Source organism: Vicia villosa, linkage group LG5 (genome assembly GCF_029867415.1).
Source record: "Vicia villosa cultivar HV-30 ecotype Madison, WI linkage group LG5, Vvil1.0, whole genome shotgun sequence".
Classification (NCBI taxonomy): Eukaryota; Viridiplantae; Streptophyta; class Magnoliopsida; order Fabales; family Fabaceae; genus Vicia; species Vicia villosa.
The window spans coordinates 49,229,667-49,247,228 of NC_081184.1; the positions used below are offsets into that span (position 1 = coordinate 49,229,667).

The window sequence follows — 17,562 nt, forward strand, 5'->3', positions numbered from 1 at the left end:
CCCGAGGTACCCATTGATAATATCTCCTTTCATTATCCTTCCAGTGTCAATAGGTGGAAATATGTCCACCACAAGAGGTTAGCCTTGGAAAGGGAGTTGGCTCAGAATGTCCTTGAGAATAAAGAAATCATGGACCTGATTCATGAAGCTGGACTAATGAAAATTGTTGTTCATTTGCCTAAGTGCTATGAAATTCTAGTAAAATAGTTCATTGTGAATATATCAGAAGACTGTGCTGATAGAAAATCAAAGGATCTTAGGAAAGTGTATGTGAGAGGAAAGTGTGTTACCTTTTCCTCAACTGTTATCAATAATTGTATTGGAAGATATGATGAAGCCCAACCTGAGATGGAAGTGTCTGAAAATAAAATATGTGAGATTATCACTGCTAAGCAGGTGAAAGGCTGGCCCCTGAAAGGAAAACTTTCTGCAAGTAAGCTCAGCATAAAGTATGCAAGGCTACACAAGATTGAAGCTTCTAACTGGGTGCCCATAAACCACAAATCAACTGTTGCTACTATGCTGGGAAAGTTTATATATGATGTTGGAACCAAGACAAAGTTTGACTATGGTACTTACATATTTGATCAGACAATGAAGCATGTCGGGAGTTATAGTGTGAAGGCTCCTATTGCCTTTCCATCTATCATATGTGGTATAATTTTGAATCAGTATCCTAATATCCTAAGTGAAAATGATTTTGTTTGCAAGAGAGAAAGTGCTCTATCATTTCACTATAAACTATTTCAAGGAACCCATGTTCCTGACATTGTCACAACATCAGCTGGAACATCCAAAGACAGCACGCCTACAGGTAAAATTGTTGTGATTGCAATGCTCAGGGAAACATGCAAGGAGCTGGAGTCCAGAAAGCTGACTCTTAAAAAATTAATCAGCTCTCTTGAAATGGAAGAAGGTGTTGAGTTTACTGAGAATGAAGAAGCAGGTCCTGAGGCAGATGATGTTCAGGAGGCTGATTCAGATGAAGAAGTTGAGAAAGAGTCCAGTCCAGATGATGGCACAGAGGAAGAAGGTGATGAAGACAGTTCTGGTGGTTCTGAATCTGAAGACTAGAATTGCTGTTAATGGTGTTTTTTTGGTTTTTAATGATTTTTATTTTTTGATGAATGGCCGGTACTTAATTGAATATCAAGGTTGCTTTGGCAATATTTCTGGCAAAAAGGGGGAGTAGTGTAGGTGTCACCCCAAAACAAGTAATGTGTGATCAACAATTTTTTTATGGTGATGTTGGATGTAGTTTAATTCTGGAAGTTTACTACTGCAGTTTATTTCTGTAGTTAGTAGTGTTGCTGCATGATGGAAGTATTGATCTGTTTGTGTGGTAGTATGAATGATGGTAGTGTAGATATGCATGATGGTATGTGCGATGGTATAATAGTTTTGTAGCTATGTATGTTGTCTGATGGTTGTAGCAGTAGATAGTTATACTTGATGATTGCTTGATGGTATTGTGTAGTTGTATTAGCTATTCCTGCAGGTGTGGTTGTTTGGGTGTGTGTTGTGTTTATGTTGTTTACTTTTCTGCTGCAAAGAATCTCTAATGTGGTGACAGGTTATTTTAGCCAAAAATTTGTCAAAGGGGGAGTTTGTAGATGCTTTTATATTGACTGCATTTTATGGTAAAACATTTATGTATGTGTGATGCCGTGACTAATGTCATGACATGCTATGTGTAGTGTTATGCATGATTTGACTACTTGAGTTAATACAGGTTTTGGTTGGATGTCATTCTCGATGTCATGATATCAGTATCTGACAACATTGACTGTTATGTTTAGATATTATATTTAGCTGTTATGCTTCCTTATTTATCTCAGGATACAATTTAGGAAACTATATATTTAGCGTGGTATGGTTCTCGCTAAAAGATCTCGTCTACAGCATATGATTTAACACCCTGATGATGTGGAAATTAGGTTAACTTGGTTAACCTTAATTTATGTTTGGAAGGCCCAAGTGCTGCCAATAAGAAGATTGCTAATCCTACTTTCAGAGACAGAGATTTTGGCGTGAAGAATTTTGTGCATTGTGGTTTATTTTCACGTGTGCTTGTGTTAGTGTTTACTTGTAATCCAAGCAATTGTCACTTTGATGATTGTATTGGAATATGGTGTTTTGAGTTGTGATTTGTTGTGTCACTCTAAGCTTTTAAGCACGAGTGTTGTGTCTCTTAATTGAAGCTTTTAAGCAAGATCAAGATTTATTTGGACTGTGTCTTCAATTTTCTTTTCATAGTTTTCTGTTTGTTATCACTGTTGTGATGGAAGGGGAGTGAGTAGGGACTCAGGTCTAGCACTAGATTGAAATTGCATTGGGTAAGTCTTAAGTGAGGGGTTTAAACTAGTAGTTTTGGCTCAGAATTAATACTGCTTATAGTGGATTTCCTCCCTGGCTTGGTAGCCCCTGGAGTAGGTGTTGTTTCACATCGAACTGGGTAAACAATCTCTCGTGTTTCTTACTATTTTTGTTTACTCTTTGCAAAATTTTATTATCAGTTCTGAAGTGGATGTCATAACATCCATTACGACATTCATCGTGTGCTACTATTAACACAACAAATCTACCAAATGTTAGAACAAGATTTGTTCTGATCAATATTCTTAGTTTTGATGATAACAATGTATATGAATTTCATATGAGATAATGTGGTACTCTAATCCTATGCAATTTCCATTTCAGGAATCACATAAAGAGTATGCACAAAATCAGCGCAAGAAGCGCTGACTCAGAAGGTTCAGCATGCAACATCAGAACATGGTCTGGCAAGACATCAGAAGATGGTCAAGCAGAATCAGAACATGGTCTATGGAAGCATCAGAAGAACTTGAGATCAGAAGCAGAAGCACTGAAGTCCTCATGGTATCACGCTAAGAAGCACTTCAAGGTCAGAAGACAAGAAGATGCTCTGCACCAAGCTGTTTGACTCTGATGATATTCAAACGTTGTTTACACAAACATCAGATCAGAAGCAAGTACAATATGGCAGGCTACGCTGACTGACAAAAGGAACGTTAGAAGCTATTAAAGGCAGCGTCAGTAGACACAGCGAAAGCAAGGCTCGAGGTAGTTGACAAAAGAGTGAAACATTAAATGCAATGTTGTACGAATCACGCAAAGCATTAAATGCTCCCAACGGTCATCTTCTCAAACGCCTATAAATAGAAGTTCTGATGAGAAGCTGAAGACAACACTTTGCGCAAACTTACAGAAACGCTGTCAAATTCAAAAAGCTCTCAAACTTCATCTTCAACCTCACTACATTGCTGTTGTAATATCTTAGTGAGATTAAGCTTAAACTTAAGAGAAAAATCACAGTTGTGATAATAGCTTATTAAGAAGCATTGTAACTCTTATAAGAATTTGTTTACATTAATTTGTAAGAACTAGAGTGATCAGGTTGTGATCAGTATACTCTAGAGAGTCTTAGAGGGTATCTAAGCAGTTTGTTCCTAGAGTGATCAAGTTGTGATCAGAATACTCTAGAAGACTTAGAGGTTATCTAAGTGGAAAACCATTGTAATCTTATGTGGTTAGTGGATTAAATCCTCAGGTGAGGTAAATCACTCCAAGGGGGTGGACTGGAGTAGTTTAGTTAACAACGAACCAGGATAAAAATCATTGTGCAAATTGTTTTTATCTTACAAGTTTTAAAGCTACACTTATTCAAACTCCCCCTTTCTAAGTGTTTTTCTATCCTTCACTAACTTCCTTCCTGTCTTCATTTTTACAAATATCAAGAATAAGGGACTTAGCATCATTGAATGAGTGTAATCGGGGATCAATTATAGAGGACAAACTTGTTGCCCGCCAACACTGGCTAGTAGAAATACACCTAAAAAAGACATGTTAACCATCTTCCTCTTTAATTTCACAACTCTAACAAAAATATGGGCATTGGACATAATGTTGCTGGAGCCTAGTATGTAACATCCTGATTTTTAATTAGATAGTTATTTTATTAGTTATTTATTTATTTATTATGTGGCGTGATAATTAATTTAATTGTGTGATTATGTGTTAATTATGTTATTTGAGTTATTAGGTGAGTTAATGATAGAATAAGCTATTGGGGCTACTAATTAGAAATAGAAGTAATAAGGAGGTGAGAATAACTAAGTCCATTAACTAGATAGAGATAGTAAGAGAGGGGATTAGGTTAGTATCTAATTTTGTGAAAGAGAGGAGAAAGAACACAAGAGAAGAGGAGAAAGGGAGAAAGTGAAGGAAGAGGAAGAACTAGAAGATTCAACCTAAGGTAAGGGTGGGAATATATGTTATTATGGGTGTATATGATATACAATGGGTAGAATACATGTTGGGTGTTCTTAATCTCAAATTTCCATAACTTTGTATGTTAGGGTTTGTGTAGGAATCCATGGAATTGAATGAAGAATCATGTTTTTATTGTTGTGTTGATAACCCATGATAGAACCATGATTAGGAACATATCTATGTATGATTAATGGTTGTTTGAATGTGTTCTTGTGGTTAAAAACGAGTTTTGGAAAGTGCTGTCAAAAGGGAATTTTTCTTAAAATCGCAGAGGGCGCGTAGCGCACGAGACTGTAAAAGCGCGTGTAGTGCGGCCTATTCTGAAATTTTGTGATTTTTGATTCTTTGAATTGGGGTCCTGTACGCTTATGATTTATGAGGGATTTCCATGTATTTTAATAATTTATTCAATGGAGATTGGATAGGTTTTGAATAGAAAATGAATGTATACTTCATACTTGATTTTTAGTATAGGTATATGGTGTTTTGGTGATTGGTGAAGATAATATTGATTGGCTTGTATGCTATATGTTATTTGTGATTGGTAAATGTTATGTGGATGCTTTATTGGTGATGTGTGTATGTTGTGAAACGTTTGGTGGATAATTCGATGTGTTCGAATTATTGTGATATGCTTGAATGATTTAGGTTGTATGATAATCTTAATTGCATATATTGTTGATTTTGTTGCACATGCATTCATGGGGAGATTGTACTCCAGTTGTGGCTTTGATCCTAGTGTGGAAACTGAAGCGGTGGACTATATGTTCATATTGTGGCTTGGATCTTAGTCCGGATCGGGAGCGTGACATTAATTCTAGAAATGAATTGAGAGCGAGGTGAGCTTGAGGTTCACGTTGGTACCACATACATGAGTCGCATTAAATTTCATTGGAGTCACGTTTGTTATGTGATTATTGATTTGGATGCATGATATGTGATAAATGGTAATTGTCATCTTGATGTGATATTATTGATAATTGTGCTATATTCGAAAATCATATAACTCATTATGATTGTGAAGGTGATGAATTCGTTTGAATTGTCCGTTGAGTATCTTCGGTAAAAAATTTGGAATTAATTTAATTTGTATTTTCGTTAGCGGTATAGAAATAAGTGATGTTAATTCGAGAATTGAACAAGAAGTAATTAATCTTAGAGATAGTGAGCCTGTCCCTATTAGGATAGAAATCAGTTTGGATGATGTTGGATTTACCTTTGTGAAATCCAATTGGTTGATCTCGTTCCCATAGGGAATCTCATGGTGATAAATTTGTTAGCTATCATTTTGAAAGAAAAAAATTCAACAAAAAACAAGATAGCCCACAACTTTTCATGTCCAAGCATTTCACAAAAGAACGGTGTTGTAGACATAAATGTTTTAATATGTTAACAGAAATGTGTCAATGACACATAATTTTATACTAGAGACCCTAAAAAATATTGTTCAAATTTTTAATAACCATAATATGAAAATTGTATTCTGAAAGAAAAATTTGAGAATGGTTGGAATATAGAAAGTTTCAATTAAATGGACCGATAAGGTTGCAGGAAAATCAGCAAAAAAGTATTGCAAAGAGTGTGAGAGATACAATAAACCATATCTTATTAGTATCTTATTAGTTAATATCCAGTTGCATCATGCTAGTTGATACGTTTTATGGAATCATAAACCTTGGATGGTACAAAAAACCATATATGAAATTTATATTTACATGATACATAAACTATTGCCTCTGATGTATCTTCCTCCTTTGTCCATCATCTTTTCCTTGTTTTCGTATTAGCCTCAATAATTTGTAAATAACTTGATCCACAAAACCAAAATATACATCACCCCAAGAACTCTTGATTGTTAAAATGAAATAAGGAATAAGAATGCCTGCTGCAAACCCCAAACCAAGACTCAAGTAAAACCAGTTATCAACCAATTCTTCGCCATTTGTATCGTTATTAGTACTATGTCTGTTATCAATGTCATCATCATCTGAACACTTGACAGGGAGTGGAGGACCACAGAGACCAGGATTCCCAGTAAAAGTTAAAGCATCAAAGGTTGTCATATGACCCGTATAAGGAATGACACCCGAGAGATTGTTCATCGACATATCTAGGGACCCCAAAAATGACAAGGAAGACAAACTTGAAGGAATTGTTCCAGAAAGTTGGTTGTTTGAGAGATCAAGAGATGATAGTTGAAGCAAATTTGACATGGTTTCGGGAATTTGGCCAGTTAAATGGTTTCTTGACAAGTTGAGAACCACCAAACCATACAATTTTGTTATTTCATTGGGAATAATGCCAGTGAAATTGTTATCAGAAAGGTCTATGCCAGTAACAAGGGAAAGAGTCCTGGTATACTCTAGCATTTGGTCTTTCACGTACACATCTAAGCTTTCTTCGTAGTAGTGTTCTTCAAATTTTCCATACAGTAGATACTTATTTTTCTTCTGCAATTCGGCTATTGCTTTCAGATAACCCAAATTAGCAGGAATCTTGCCACTCAAGTCATTTCTAGCAAGGTCAAGGATTTGTAGAGAACTTAGTTTTGAAATGTCGGGCGGTAATTCGCCAGAAAATGCATTAGACCTCAAAATAAGAATTCTAAGTAACGGAAAACCTTGTCCAAACCAAGATGGTATAATACCAGACAGTATATTGTAGCCAATATCCATGGTTTCCAAACTTGACAAATTCCTTAAAGATGATGACAAATTCCCTGAAAAGTGATTGTCATTAAGGTGAAGTGATCTGAGACGTTTTAATTGGCCGAGAGAACCAGGAATTGTCCCAAACAGATTGTTATTCCCAAGGTCTAGTACATCCAGAAAAGAGCAATTTGCAAGGCTTGGAGGGATCCTTCCTGTTAAGTTGTTACCTGAAAGATCAATGACAGTAACATAGGACATTTCTCTTAAAGACAATGGTATTTCTCCGTGCAGTTGGTTTCGAGAAAGAGATAAAAATCCCACAGTACCCATATGTTGACTTATGTTCGACGGAATCACACCAGAAAAGTGATTGTGTGAGAGATCTAGCATCTGAAATCCAGGTGTTATAACAGGAAGGGGTCCATCAAGAAGATTAAAGCTTAGATCAACCATAACAGGAGAAGCAACTGCCACGGGCATTGGATTTGGAAGCCGGCCACGTAACTCATTATGAGACATGTTAAAAATTACCAAGTGAGATGAAATATCCCAAAACCAATTTGGTATAAAACCAACAATGCTTGCATTTGAAAAATCTAAATACTGGAGCTTACTTTGTGATTTCAGCCAAAGTGGAAATGAAGGCCCCAAAGGACATGAACTCATATGAAGAAAAGATACTTGAAATGGCGGTATCCAATTGGCACTGACATTCATAGTGAATGAATTGGAAGACATGATCAAAATCTTCAACTCACTAAGCTTTGCAAAATGGTCTTCGGTTACCATTCCTGTAAACTGGTTGGATGAAACATCTAACTTCGACAACATAGCAAGCTGTCCTAAACTAGTCGGGAGGATACCGTTTAACTTATTATCTTGAAGTTCTAAGAAGATAATATTTTGCAATGACCCTAAGGAAGCAGGAATGGGACCTTCAAGAAGGTTATGTGCAAGACTTAGACTAGCTAGATTTTCAAGATGAACTAACCAATCTGGGATTTTACCATGCAGTTGGTTATTGGTCATTTCAAAAAACTCTAGTTATCTATTCCTTGAAGAAACTCGGGTAGAGTTCCTGCCATGTTGTTTTCCGATAAATCTAGACTATTTAAGTTGCAGAGTTGACCAATGGAACTAGGAATAACACCCTCAATAGCATTAAAAGAAAGATCAAGGTAAGTGAGAGAAGTCAAGTTTCCCAAGGATGAAGGAAGTGTTCCATATAATTTATTAAATGACAAACCAAGCTGTTCTATCTTTCCCCATCCTTTCATGAAGAGTTCAGAACAACTTGCTGTCAGATTGTTATTGTCCCATAAATTCAAATACTGTAACTTTGGCAGGTCTCTTAAACCAAGTGGTATTTTTCCATACAAACCACTAAGTCCTATATCAATGTATTGTAGGGTAGTTATATTAACAAGCCAATCAGGTATCTTTGAAACAAAGTTATTAGTACTTAGATCTAAAACAGCGAGTGAAGTAAAATTGTGAGATGGGGGAGATGGAATATGACCAGAAAGCTGACAATAAGATAGATGCAATTCTATTAAATAAGGAAATTGGCCTAATGCACTAACCCAGTCTGTTTCTGCTAACAATGAAAGGTCAACTCCATCCAACACCAGATACTTCAAAGAGACGAGGCCGACCATCCATTGTAGATTTTCAACATGCAAGCTATAATCTGTGAGATCAAGAGATTTCAGGTGAGAAAGGTTTCCCAAATGAGGTGGAACTAGACCAGTAAAACCAGCATTTGACAGATTCAGATATTGCAAGTTCACGAGTGATCCTAAAAATTTAGGAATTGGTAACTCGTTGAATGTGTTGAAGCTCAAGTCAAGATGTCTTAGTGATTTGAGCTTCATCAAAGATGGTCTCAGCTCGCCACTCAGGTTCCACATTTCATTCTTCCTGGGAGAAGAATCAACTGGTTGTGGGTTACGGAGATCGATTGCAATGACTGCACCAGTTATGTTATCACAATAGATTCCATGCCATTGACAACAGTTGGTGTTTCTCCATGAAGAGAGACGGCTGTGAGAATCCTTAAGCCCGTTTTTGAAGTCTAGAAGAGCTTCATGATCAGAAGCTAAGCATTCAATCGCTAGAGCAGTGCTGCTAAAAGAAATAGCAAGTAACAAGCCATAAACTACTATTAACCATCCAGCTTGAGACATCTTTTCGATTGAACTTGTTCTCGTACTCTGGCTATAAACTGATAACTATAGCTCAAGATTTTCAAACTATATCTTCGCAATGCTTTCGGGGGTAGCTAGTTTAATAATATATACTGTTCTATAGTTGACTATTTGTGTTCCCACCTATCACATGAAACTTGACTTTTCCATGGAAGAAAGGAGTAAAATTAGAGGTATAAAATAGGTAAATGCAGTATTTTTTTGAATTCAACATTCTGCTCTTTGTTTATTAATATACAGTACACTAGCAATACAATGATTCGAAGAAACCTAGAAAATGTCAAACTGATTTCAATTATATAATGCAGGCCACTTTCCATGCGAGTTTCTTAATTTGGAAGTATGCATTATGTGATTTTGATTGGAACTAGCGAGTACCAATTTTGTTCTGATCACTTCCAATGGCTATAATCAATAACAAATGAGAGTTTGTAAACATTTTTGGTACGAGACTTGCAATCAAGGTTATTTTAATAATGTAACTTTAAAAGAATTATTTGAGTAGTTCAACTTTTCAAAACATATTATGTTAATACTTTCTGTCTAATCTCTTAATCAAAGTCAATGATTTAATCTGCGTGCTACCTGTGTGAAATAAAATGTTTGTGTAATTTTATTTTGTTAATGTGGAAGTCAATGTATATGCCACATAAGTAATATCATCAGTTATTAAAAAAATGAAAAATAACAAATTCTTTTAATATTAGCAAACTCAAATAAAAAGTGTAAGAAGATGAAGATCATAATCTTAAAGGAAAAAATCTGTCAGTCATAAACTCAATCCCAAAACTTTATCTCTATAGATTGAATCAGTTTATTTTTAGATCAATAGTATCTGTCATAGGAGGGGCAGTATTCTTCCGTTCCTACCTTCACTCTCAAATAAGAGAAAATAATGTGTTGAAAATTTCTTAATCTTCACTAGATACTACAAGTAGCTTAAAAGGAGGAGAGACCTTAGGAGGAAGGGCTGAAGAAAATATTGATAAATCTATTAACATTTTTGAGATACTATTTTTAAAAAGAATGATAAATAAATATTTACCTCCTTTCACTTCAAAACCTAATAGAGTTAATTATACAAGTTAGTTACACCTTTCTTCTATTACTGACCTACAGTTTATATACAAAATATCTACTTAATATAAATGTAAAGAAGTAATGATGATAACCCTAGCAAACTCTAGCTTATGTGTCAATCTCACAACAATCTAAGCTTATGTGTCAATCTCACAAAAATCCAATCTTATTTCAAATTTTATAAAAATAATAAAATTGATATAATTATTATATAATATATTAAAGTTGATATAATTTATGAGTTATAATATAATACTCTTCATATTTATATTCATATTCCAATTACAATTATAAATCAAAAAATAAAACTCATAAAATGCTTCATACTTAAATAAAAAATCTACTTAATCTAAAAAAAAATTCTCAAAATTTTAATAATAATAATACTCTTAATAATAACAATAAAAATTATAAATATTTATTTTAAATATAAATATTAAATAAATTGAAAATATATAACTAATTTTGTCGAATAAAAAATAATATTAATATTTTTAATAAGAATAAATTACAATATTTCTTATTCTATTGTATATAATATTTATATATAAATAGTTATCATAATTTTTAATTTTAAAACATTATGACTTAATAATGTAATATTACATCATCACTTTATGTGTGATTTAATTCTAAGATTCTTAATATCCTAATTCTCATTTTTTTTATGACAACAAATTTTTAATTTATAAATAATAATAATAATATAATATTAAACATTAACTATTCATAATAATAATAATATAATATCTACCTAATAATAATAATAACTAACGAACTACCACAATTATAAATAATAATATATACAATTAACACTATTATATCTTATTATCCTAATTCTAATTCTTTTTATAAAAAATATTTAATTTACAAATAATAATAATAATAATAATAATAATAATAATAATAATAATAATTATAATTTTCGTTTTATATTTATACAAACAACTTTACCAATCTTTCAACAACTCACCTAATAGCTTTATTAATATGAAATTTTAATAACCAATTCATATTTTAATCTCTGCTATTAGAAATCTCTAACCTCTAATTTCTTTAATTTATAATTACTATGAGACTCTTCTTTAACTCATCGTTATTCATACTTTTATAACTACAAATTATCTTTTAATAATCAAAGATAAGTTTAATTGAATTTTGGAGCTACCACAATAATGTTGTCATTATTTCATTATTCAATGTGGAAGTGTAGTACTTGTATATAAAAAACGAAAACAATGTAATCGCAAGACAAATAAGGTCACTGATATGTTTAATACTTTCCACTAAAAGTGAGAGCTACGTCAAGAAAAAAGTCATCATTTATGCATGAATAATTTTGTTTTGATAATTTAATAGTCTAGGTTCTATAATCCTTTCTCCGCTCCTTAAAATATGTCATCTAATGATATTGTTGTCAACCTTTCAGCTTCTAAATGATTTCTTTCTATCTTTTAATCTAACTATTATTTCTTCTAATTTTAAGAAGTTGGCTTTAAATTAGGATTTTATAGGCAGTTGAATGTCCAAACATCTGTAGGCTAAAACAATTTCACAGTTCTAAGAAATTTAGAGACCATGGGATATATGGTGGTGGTTAGCTTGAAAATGGATATGAGCTTGGAAAAATTTGTTTGTAAATTGTCGTGTAATTACAAATCAACACAAGTAATTTATATATATATATATATATATATATATATATATATATATATATATATATATATATATATATATATATATATATATTTCTGCAATTTTTATTCCATTATTATTAAATTAAATCGATATTAATACCTAATAATAATTATTAATTATTATAACTACGACTAATCCTAAATATATTATTTGCTCACCACTTTTATACTTTGGTCGTCTATTTCACAAATTCATTTTTTTAAAATTGGCACAATATCATACGAGTAAGATTTTTTCCCCTTATCTCTTCTTAATCGATCAAATTAATTTATATTCTTTCATTTTTAACACCAAAATAACTCAAATGATTAGAGTCCTATCTTTTCTCAATGATATCACAAATGATTGAGATTAAATTAGAAAATCATAAAAATATAATGATCTCACAAATCATTGAGAACATAACTAAGCGAAAGAAATTACTTACATTATAATTTAAGTTTTTCTTAAAACTATTTCTTACTTTAAATAGTTTAACATTGTATTACTTATCTTTCTATTTCTATTACATGATGTATTGTTATTTTTGTGATATGATGTTTTTTTTCCTCTTAATTCACATATATTCATACCATCTTTTTTTAAATTCATTTTCTCTAATAGATGTATATCATTATCCACACCAAAATATAAATCTTTATTATTTTTATATTTTATATTTTTAATTGACATGTGTCTTCATAATTGTTGTTTTTTATTTTTATTTTTTGTGCATGAGAATGAAATATACATGTTTTAGAGTTATAGTTAAACTTATAGAAGGTTTGTCTAAAAAATATGTGGCTAATCATTTTTTTTTCTTTCTTTTTGTGTAGGAGAACAAAATATACATATTTTATATTTATAGGTCAACTTATAAAAAAATTGTTTAAAAATTTGTGTCTATCCCATTTTTCCATGTATTTTCATATATATATAAATATATAAATTAATTATTTTTATTGAATTTCTCATATTTGTCATCTAATACTAAATTTTCAATGACAATAATATCTCAATAGTTTAAAATTTGCATAATTATGTATACATACCATTAATAATATATTTTCTTTTATGTAGATTATTTATTTATTTAAATGATGACCACACCATTTTAAGAAATACTAAAAATATATGAGAATATATTAATATTTAAGTGACAATTTTAATTAGATAATAAATATTTTAGTGAAAATAATATGTCATTAAAAAAACTATTAAAATAAAAAAACACTAAATTTGATTTAAAGAATAACATAATAATATATTTATATAATTATTTTAAATTAACATTAATATTAAAATAATAATAATAATAATAATAATAATAATAATAATAATAATAGTCAAATATTATAATTTTCAATTCTAAGGTACCCGTGCATTGCACGGGCCAACAATCTAGTCATATTATAAAATAAACAAACTCTATTATTTTCATTCAACATAATCTTATTGTATTAAAATCATTTTAACTTCGAAATTAAAAAGATTTTGTATTATAGACAAAATTAACAAAGTCTTCCCTTCATTTCCTAAACACACAAACACGCCCTTAGGAAAATGAAACGACTTCCATGATCTATCTTTTTTCAACTCGATTTCTCATTTGTATCGAATTTCATCTTTAATCTTCTTCCATTTCCTTTTCTCTACTCTTTCATGTTTTTGGGGTTAAAGCACCCATAAACCATCTACACCCATAAACCACTTTAATTGATTAGCAATAAGTTTAGTTAGCCCTTGCATCAACAGATTGTCTGGGTTTACCACGCCTTATGTTACTGGTATGAAAATTTCAGTGTGCTAACTTTTGCCCCTGCTTGGACTCATTTCATTCACAAAAAACAATTGAACCCTTCACAGAACAACTACGGATCCTAAATAAAATGAGCACCAACTCAAGAATGATCAAACAGGCAGAAGACCCATAGAAAGGGGATGGGGAGGGGGATGCTATACAACAAGGCCATTAAAAAATATACATGCAAAACCCATGCCAGACACTTTGAAATGCCTTCCTGACACACTTCAAAACCCTAAAATCTCAGTACAACTGTACTGACAAAAAATGAAAATATAATATGAAGGAAATCCAGTCCAGCAGAATTACAACCTGCGCAACGCACCATATTCACAAGTCAATATTTTGCTCAGTAATAATCGGCATGATAAGTAGCTAACACTACAGTAAACCAGCAATCCTCAGGGAAGAAATTCAAGTCATATCAAGACAGGCACGCACTAAAAGTCCTACTTGATTTAATTATGTTACGACTTACTGAGGAAGTAGTATTTAAATGATTTATATTTAATCAACAAACAGACAGCCTCAGTGATATAAAGTTATAAGAAAAATAAAAAATGGAATTAGAAGCAAAATGGCACGCACCAATGTTTTTAAATGACTGTGAAATTGGTAATGCTGGTAATGACATCTCTGCACAAGTCCAAATAAAGCCATGTTAAGAAAATGCTAACAACTCCAAATAAAGCCAAGTGAAAGTTACTTTGTCCAAACTCATACCAGGTGCACAGAATGATAGAGATGTAAATGAAGATGACGAGGGCCAGGGTGCAGCAATATTGTCACTTAAATCACATGTAAAGCTAACGCCAGATGAATTGTCAAATATTACATCTCCCGGTAAGCTTCGAAGTAGACATCCTCCATCTAAACCAACAATATCAAATTAACTTACAGTTCAATCATACCTTGACAAAAAGCCATGTCTTTAGTGTCTTATTGAATATAATTGTAAGAATAACCCAAGATTGTACTTAGAAATTTTTATTTAGATGAGGTAATTAGAAAGTTATAGGGAATTTAGAATTCTAGGTGATTCAAAATTCTTTTGTTTGGATAGAGTATTAAAACTATTCACCCATGAATTTTTGGGTTATTTATATAAATTCATATTTAACCAACAGTTGTTATAAAATAAATTCCGAAGTCTGGTGAGAAAAGATTATCAAATTATAAATAACAGCAATCAACAAAATTCAAGGAGTGGAAAAAACAGTAAACCTTGTAGTCCAAACGCTGCTGCCGGAGCTCCATGTATAGTCAGAATAAAAGAAGAATTAAGTTAGAGATTTTTAAAAAATGGCCATAGGTAGTAAGTAACTTGAACATCACTTAAGCATAAGTATAAATACCTTGTATGCTGAAATCTTTCAAATCGACATCACAAAGCTCATAAACATTTGTCATCACCCCACCTCCACGTAACATAGATCCAAATTGTGTTGCACATATTATAGCTTGTTTATTGGTAATTAATATTTTTTGTTGTGTCTCTGCAATATATGTATTTAACGAACTGCAGCAGGTAGGACTAGGAGCAGCTACATTCTTACATACAGCAATTACATCTGAAGGCTCCTTAAAAGTCAAAGGACAAACTGCACAGGCAAGACTTACCAAGTTAATAAAACAAAAAACAGTTTCAATTCCATTTGTGGAACACAACCTTTTTAAATATGTCAGTGACCCGTGAATACATTTTCTTAAGTCCAGATATTATTTATCCCAAACTATTCTGATTAGTCACGCCATTAAGAATGAAATAGTTAAACAATGTACCTTTGTTGACTTTGCAGGCAGATAATATCCGGAATGCTTTATTTGCGGCCTCCGATGATAATTGTTTGGAAAGATAAGAATAAACAACACCTTTACAATCATTTAGATAATCAGTGTGATTCATTTCCCCAGCCATATTGTCACTATTTATCATCATTTGTCGGCCAGAAATCTGAAGTGCTGCCTCCATAATTGCAGGCCGACAAACAGGTCTGCAACACTCTTTAAGCGGATCAACAGTTCTGCAGGCCTCAACTAATTTACTTGTGTTTACTGTTTTTTCAAAAGTAGAATCATCCTTCACAGGGCATGACCCGCCTGTAAGATTAGATGATTTAATAGAACAAAGTGTGGGTAATGAACTATTTGCCCCTCTGCTAGCTAGAATACTAACAATATCAGAGAAGCAATGATCAGCCACTGTATTTGACAAAACCAGATTATCGGATTTCATGCCAAAGAAACCCTGGAAGATGTGGATTAAGCTACTAAACTGTGGACAACACACAACATTCCCTACAAGGGCTGCCAAAGGCTGAAAGCAATCATATGCTGCTTTATCGAGGATATTTGCAATTTCAGGTCGTGAAAAGTTTACAGGGCACTTACCGGTTAAAACTGGTTCATATCTGGTTGGCACATAAGGAATAGGATACATTGGTGGGACAGACTCGGTGGGAAATGGAACTTTAGGTATAACGGAAGGTGATATTTCTATGGGTTCAAAGAGCCCAGAATCTCCAGAAGTGGGTTCCTTAGCTAACTCAACTAGTGAAGTGGTTCGCCTATGGTCGGCATGTGATTCTTGTGCTGTCACATTTAAGAAAGTAGGAAGCCAGATGACAAAAAAAATTAGCCGACAGCACCATGAACCTACAACAATTAAACATGGACTAACTTAGCATATCATGAAAATCCAACAATAACCCATACTACCATAATAGGGTTTATAAAACAAAACTTCAATAGCTAGCATATAAATACAACTGGCAACTTATGAAAACCTAAAAAAATTCATGATTAGCTGATAGGGAATCGAAACCATACTTCTAGTGCTTACCTGGATAATAATTAGCATCGTGATAGCTGCCCATAACTTCCTAGCCCTTCGGTGACATTGAGTTTTTACACGGGATAACCAAATTGACGCCGGTGAAAAGCCAAATGGCCGCACAAAGAGATGAACTAGACTACTATCTCAAACTCCAAGCTTAAGATCTGCAATTAAAAGGTAAAATAAAAGCTAAGGCTCTGTTTGGTAAAGTAACCAATAAACTAACTGATAGGTAATAAAGACTAAACTAATATGTAAAGATTTAACTAATAGCTAAAAATACTATCTAAAAGAGGATAATCACAACCAAAAGTTTTTTCCAGAGCACCACATAATCCAAAGAATAATATAACCCTAAAATTTTGATTTCACTATTTTTCTTATAAGAAAAAACAGAATAAATACAAGCGATGATTACTCTTGACACAAAATACAAGCGATCACCAAAATCGAAGAACGAAAAGCAACAATATTGACACTATCACACTCTACCAAAAGCAACAATGTTGAACATAACCGAAAAGTTTGAGACTATTTTACTAAGTGTAAAAGCAACTGAAGTAGTTAGAGAGTGAAGTAAGAGGATGAAGAATGGTACCGTGTTGGTGTTATTGTGAAGTAATGAAGCATGGATCGGAAAAGGGAAACCCTAATTGAGTAACAGAAGGTAGCAGAAAAAGACGAAGATGGAGAGAAGAAAGAGTGATATGGTAACAGCTGGCAGGCTTATTACCTACTCCTATTCCTACGAATTTTGTTGGTTTGCTACTCTAAATTATTACCGGTTGTTCAGAGTAAGTAAAGACTATGAGACCTTGGTCTATTTATTTTACTCATAAAGTAAGACATTAATTATTATTAATTGACGATGATTATGACCCTCTTCTTGAGTTTAAACGCACCGTTTGCACTGACACAACAACTAAACCATATTTTCTTCTTTAATTTAAGTTTAACGTTTCATTTACTTTTATTTTTTTAATTTATAACTGATAAAAAAACTCGTGTCATTGT

General features: G+C 32.5%; 4 protein-coding genes across 6 annotated transcripts; 1 reads left to right on the forward strand and 3 right to left on the reverse strand.

Moving 5' to 3' along the window:
- The first annotated feature begins 61 nt into the window (after positions 1–61).
- LOC131604629 (uncharacterized) lies at positions 62–1,074 on the forward strand. The gene is made up of 2 exons (XM_058877060.1): positions 62–77; positions 227–1,074. The coding sequence occupies exons 1-2, from the start codon at positions 62–64 to the stop codon at positions 1,072–1,074; spliced, it is 864 nt and encodes a 287-aa protein (XP_058733043.1).
- Positions 1,075–6,020: 4,946 nt separating this feature from the next.
- On the reverse strand, positions 6,021–7,973 carry LOC131604630 (receptor-like protein EIX2). The gene has a single exon (XM_058877061.1). The coding sequence runs from the start codon at positions 7,971–7,973 to the stop codon at positions 6,021–6,023; it is 1,953 nt and encodes a 650-aa protein (XP_058733044.1).
- Positions 7,974–7,984: 11 nt separating this feature from the next.
- Positions 7,985–9,130, reverse strand: LOC131604631 (receptor-like protein EIX1). The gene has a single exon (XM_058877062.1). It carries the CDS (start codon positions 9,128–9,130, stop codon positions 7,985–7,987), a length of 1,146 nt encoding a protein of 381 aa, XP_058733045.1.
- Positions 9,131–13,704: 4,574 nt separating this feature from the next.
- On the reverse strand, positions 13,705–17,351 carry LOC131601642 (uncharacterized GPI-anchored protein At1g61900-like). 3 transcript variants are annotated; one of them, XM_058873510.1, is made up of 8 exons: positions 17,147–17,351; positions 16,555–16,712; positions 15,495–16,367; positions 15,068–15,313; positions 14,937–14,951; positions 14,436–14,582; positions 14,301–14,348; positions 13,705–14,024 (listed from the first exon to the last, which is right to left on the reverse strand). In XM_058873510.1, exons 2-8 carry the CDS (start codon positions 16,586–16,588, stop codon positions 13,948–13,950), a joined length of 1,440 nt encoding a protein of 479 aa, XP_058729493.1. In that variant the 5' UTR covers positions 16,589–16,712; positions 17,147–17,351; the 3' UTR covers positions 13,705–13,947. The 3 variants fall into 3 exon arrangements, with proteins under 3 accessions (XP_058729493.1, XP_058729492.1, XP_058729491.1); XM_058873509.1 differs by having other exon boundaries at positions 14,937–14,954; XM_058873508.1 differs by having other exon boundaries at positions 14,937–14,963.
- Positions 17,352–17,562: the final 211 nt, after the last annotated feature.